The sequence below is a fragment of the Octopus bimaculoides genome, chromosome 5 (assembly GCF_001194135.2).
Source record: "Octopus bimaculoides isolate UCB-OBI-ISO-001 chromosome 5, ASM119413v2, whole genome shotgun sequence".
In the NCBI taxonomy this organism is placed as follows: domain Eukaryota; kingdom Metazoa; phylum Mollusca; class Cephalopoda; order Octopoda; family Octopodidae; genus Octopus; species Octopus bimaculoides.
In genome coordinates, this window is record NC_068985.1 from 15,319,558 (window position 1) to 15,325,018 (window position 5,461).

The window sequence follows — 5,461 nt, forward strand, 5'->3', positions numbered from 1 at the left end:
TTTAAAAAAAATAAGTACTGAGTCGATTCATTCAACTCTTCAACAAAAGTAGCGTGAACAGGAAGTTGGGTATTTCGGAAATAAGACCGGAAGAGATATCAAAAACGAGGCTTGGCAAGTCTCTTTATTCTCTCACAAATAATTGCACCTCTACCTCTGTTCCCCCTCTTCCCTTTATTGATTCAATAGTTTCTTTCCTTCTTTTTTCTATCCGTCTTACCTCCTTCTTTTCTTCAAAAGAAGAAGGAAAGAAGTAAGTGAATCAATAAAAATAGGATGAAAGAAGAGATTGGATAGATTGAAGAAAAAAGGAAATAGATAAGTGAATCAATTAAAAGGGGAAGAGAAGGGTCGGTAGGATGGATAGAAGAAAGAAGGAAAAAAAGAAAGAAATGAGATTCAATAAAGGAGAAAAAGGGAGGTAAGATGGAGAGAAGAAAGAAAAGAAAAAAGTAAATTAATAAAAGGCGAAGAGGGAGAAGGAGGTCTTATTTCTTTCCTTCTTTCTTCTGCTATCCATCTTACCTCCCCTTTTCTCCTCCTACTGCTCCTCCTTTTATTAAATCACTTATTTCTTTTCTTCTTCCTTCTATCTATCCTACCTCTCTCTCTCTCTCTTTTCTTTTCCTCCTACTCCTACTCCTCTTTTTACTTTCTTCTTTCCTTCCCTATCTCCGTACCCTGGCTAGACCGCCATTACGATCTAACACCTAACTTCTTGTACCAGGCCACCAAAAATACTTATATACATACATATATATGCATAGATAGATAGACATATTTATCTTTCTATCTATATATACCTCCACACGTCTTCACATACATACTACCGTCTCACTTTCTGTATATATAAATATTTATGGACGGATCCTTTTTTTAGTTTTGGGTTTGTTTGTCATCACATACATTCTACATTCTCCAAGATAATCGGAAAACAGGATTTCTATTCTTCCCCATTTTCTTCTTTTTTTCCTTCATTTCTTTCCTAATTTTTTTTTGATTTTGTTTTCCATTTTACTTTTGGCTCCTCAAAGAACCGACTGTGACAGCAATCACTATCATCATTATTATCATTATTATCATTATTATTATTATTATTATTATTCCAGTTCTCTTCATTACATATTGATTTGATAAACCGTTCACATCTTTAGCCAGAGTCACACGGCACCAAGCTATTGATGTGACGTACGAAATCAACTCTTCTACCATCACCTCCATAATAATAATAATAATAATCACTTTCTGCTTTTTTTAAGTTCTTTGTAGTCAGGCTGTTTGGCCATAGGACACCTTAGTACTTATTCCTCTCTTTCCTTTTTACAGTTTCATTGTCAACGTGCACGCATACCGTTATATGTTTATTACAGATCGGTCCATACATGCATATATTTTTATACATATATGTTATATAAATTGTATATATATATATATGTGTTAAAATAATGATGAAACTTTATAATGTCATGCTAATTTTTACCCATTAAACAAGCTATTTAATTTAAATATATATATATATATATATATATATATGCACACACATACATACGTTATACACCATATATTCGTTCATGTACTGCTTTTGTTTTTATCTTGTAACTAACTTATTGATTTAAAACAAATCTTTGTATACAAATTGCTCAATGACAAACAAACAAACCACTGAAAATACAAGAAACCAAAGAGAAAGAACTTAAATATTCGCTACAATTCTTGGAACAATTCTAATGTTGTATGGAGTGGAAACCTAGTTAGAGACAAAAAAAACAAAAAAAAAACAAGGCAAGCAGTGGTCAATTATATGTGATTCCAACAACAAAAGAATTAACTTTATCCTGGCAATGGTTACAAGAAATTTGATTTAAGCAGATCCATACTTTGATTCGAACCCCCTACATCTGGCTGATTGGTGGTAATCGTATAAACTACAGTAATTAATTTCTCTCTGCCTCCCTCTGTCTGCATCTTTCTAACTTAATTTTTATAAGTCTCCGGACACATTGCTTCCTTCATACATCGTTCATACAATATACACACACACACACATATATATATATATATAATGTATACACACGTACATGTATAATTTTACTCTTGCTTCTCAATCTATGCATATTAATAATGAACCTATGTGTGTGCGCGTAAATTTCATGTGCAGATGGCCAGAAAACCTTCCAGAGATGATACTTAATCCATTTCCTATATTTCCTAAATAACCCACCGCACAATAATGGAAAAAGTGTGTGAGTGAATGAGAAGAAGACTGTTGTTTTTTTATTAAAAGCCGCGCTTTTAAAGATTATACACTGAAAACAAACAATCCACATTCGTATACAAATGTTTGTATTTACATACACTCACGCTTTCGTATTATAAATCGCTGGATTTTGTTTTTTTAAATTGTTTTTTTCTACATACTTTTGTTTATTAATCGTTTTATATTTATATTTATACACTGTTTAACTAAAATAATATATATATATCTATATATATATATATATATATATACCTCCTCCCTTTCTCCCTGAAAAGGAAAACCAAAAAACAAATTGCTTAATGGAGTACCTGTTATGGAGCCAATTTATAAACAAAAGATTTCAGTGCTTCTGTAACTGAGATCGTGAAAGAAAGAAAACTAAATCAAATTGCTGTTTAAATGTGTTCTATGTATAATTGATACATATATATCTTGTATTGCTAATACGCCAAAAGAAATTTTGTTTTTGCAAGGACGATACGTGGAAAAGACTACCTAAAAACTATCAGAACGGCTGATCAACAATGTCAGGTCGTGGTTCTTGGAACAAACGGTCAACTGTCGGAGTCTTTGACTTCAATGAGGATCGCAAAAAGCGTTATAAACACAAGCGGTCGCAATTTTACATGCACAAGACTGCACATTTCACCACAACTGGGCCACCATCGTCGGCCATGGTTTCATCCTCATCACCCCCAGTTGCCTCTCTAACATCTCCATCATCTGCCGGATCATTACCATCGACGATGTTACCGTCAGCAGTAGCTGACAGAAGTAATAATAATAATAATAATAATAATAACAACAGCAACAGTAATAATGTTAATAATAGTAACGTAGCTTCTCATTCCGTTCTCTCCCCGAACCCATCGCTTTGTGCTACTTCCATTATTTCGCCTACTTCCACTACCTCCACTCCTATTTCTTCTCTTTCCTCGACATCCCAGCCATCGAGCAATTTGCTCTCTCGGCCATTACTGTCTGCTGTCCAGAAATCAGCAACAAGCAGTAACAATGTGAATAGCGGATCTAATCTGCACCACCATCACCACCACCGTCAGCAACAGCAACATCTACAGATTCACCAGCAGCAGCAGCACCATCAGCATCATCAACAACCACATCATCGTCACCTCTCTTCGGTGAACAATACTGGATTGCTAGTAGACAACAACAACACTACAAATAACAACATAAATAATTCTACTACTACTACTGCTATTACCAACAACATCAGCGGCGGCAGCAGTTCTGCAGCTGGCAACCTTAACTGCCGACGATTACCTTCTAACAACAGTATGAATGTGACCAGTTCAGCCAGCACTTCGCTGACCACTGGTGTGGCGAATATGGGCCTCGGTAGCAACAGCCCCACAAACAATAGCAACAGTAGTATGGCGGGCAACAAAGGTATGGTGATGATGTCCCCTTGCAACATGGGGACGGCTCCTTCCAGTGTTTCCTTTCATCGTCCATTAGGTTTAAGAAACGATGTGTTAGCTTCACGTCTGCACAGTCTCTGCTCGATCAAGCCCTCGAATTCGTCGGCTCCATCGTCGACTTCGTCAGTTTCCATGATGCCATTGCCCCCAAACAGCAATCTTCCTTGTCCGAACGTTGCCAACCCTCATGCCATGACCACAACTACTGCTCTGGCTAACACCACCTCTTCTACCGGCATCATCAGCAGTGGTACTTCTAGTAGTAGTGTTAGTAATAATAACAGTAATAATAACAATAATAGTCACAGCCATGGCACGGGAATCTCCTCGTTAAACAACCTGAAAACTTGCCTTCCAGATGGCAACTCCATCATCATGAGCAACAACAATACAACAACTTCTAGTAGCAGTAACAACAACAGTAATATTCATTGTAATAATAGCCAGATGGGCTTCAGTACAAACGCGGCAGCTATTGGTAGCAATACTAGTAACAATACTAGTAGTAACTTACTGACTGCTACTTCCGGCTCTGGACCTGTTCAAACGAATGAGACTGGCAAAACTGTCAAGAATACCAGACGCCATCACATGGCTACTGATCGAATATACGAGTTTGAATCCAGTCCCCCGACGAGCGATGTAACCGAGACCCCTGCCCAGGCGGCTGTTCTGATCGGTAAGTTCATGTATTGATTTTTTTTTTTTTTTTCGAAAGAAGATAATTTTTTTTCTTATTTTTTTTCACTTTGTTTTCTTTTACATGAATCGGCTTTTATAGTACAAATAATTGTTTCTGATTTATGCACAAGGCCGGCAATTTTGAGACAGGGAGGAGGGTTCGTCAGTCGATATTATCGATCTCGGTAATTGACTGACAGTTTAGACACCTTATCTTATTAACTCCGGAGAGATAAAAACGAAGTTGACTTCGGTGAGGTTTGAACTCAGAATGTAAAGAGCCGGAATACTTACTGCAAGATATTTTGTTCGACGCGCCGACGATTCAGCCTTGACCTTAAATTTGAGAGGGTTATAATCCATTATATCGATCCCAGTATTTGACTGATACTTTATTTCATCGGCCCAGGAAAGACGATGGGTAACATTCACCTCGGGCGTGATACGAACTCCGAACTTGAAGGGCCGTAACTAATATACTGCCTGTTCTAACGGTTGTGCTTTGACACTGGTCTAGAAATTTGGGAGAAAAAACAAGAACAGAGGTCAATTAAATCGATCTCAGACCGTTCTTAATTTCCCAATCAGATATGGAATGGTTATTGGATAAATAGATGATTTCTTAAAGTGCTACAAATCTACACATTCTTTGAGTGTTGTTAGTGGGTGGTGACATTGATTAAATCTATTCATTGTAGTTGACTGATAAATAATTATGTTATTAATCCCTGAACAATAAAAAGACAAAGTCGACTGAGGCAGAATTTGAACTCAAGAATTCGTCTTCACATTTCTTTTAACTAGTGTTGCTTATTGTTAACTTTCCGTGTGCTGCTCTGACGTTTTCGATATTGTTTGTTGACGATTGTTGCACAGGAAGAAAAATGCGTACGATATTTTTTTTTTCTTTTAAATATCTGGTAATTTAGAAAAGAAGAAATATTGTGACTCTTATGCCTCTGAAAAATGGGGAACCAAAATCGGTGTGTTTTTTAAAATGGCATTGATCCTGTTATCCAGTGTTTGCAGGACGAAGCGATATGATGGATGTATAAACTATCGGAACAATATATTGGTTTCA

General features: G+C 36.6%; 1 protein-coding gene across 4 annotated transcripts in view; it reads left to right on the forward strand.

Moving 5' to 3' along the window:
• Positions 1 to 1,918: 1,918 nt before the first annotated feature.
• LOC106869674 (uncharacterized protein MAL13P1.304) overlaps positions 1,919 to 5,461 on the forward strand; it is a 107,772-nt gene continuing 104,229 nt past the window's right edge. For all 4 annotated transcript variants that reach the window (XR_001409429.2, XM_014915492.2, XM_014915493.2 and 1 more), the window contains exon 1: positions 1,919 to 4,378. Coding sequence is in view for 3 of the 4 variants with exons in the window: in XM_014915492.2 (XP_014770978.1) it covers positions 2,782 to 4,378 (1,597 nt within the window). In the remaining variant the exon portion in view is untranslated. The remainder of the gene's footprint in view (positions 4,379 to 5,461) is intronic.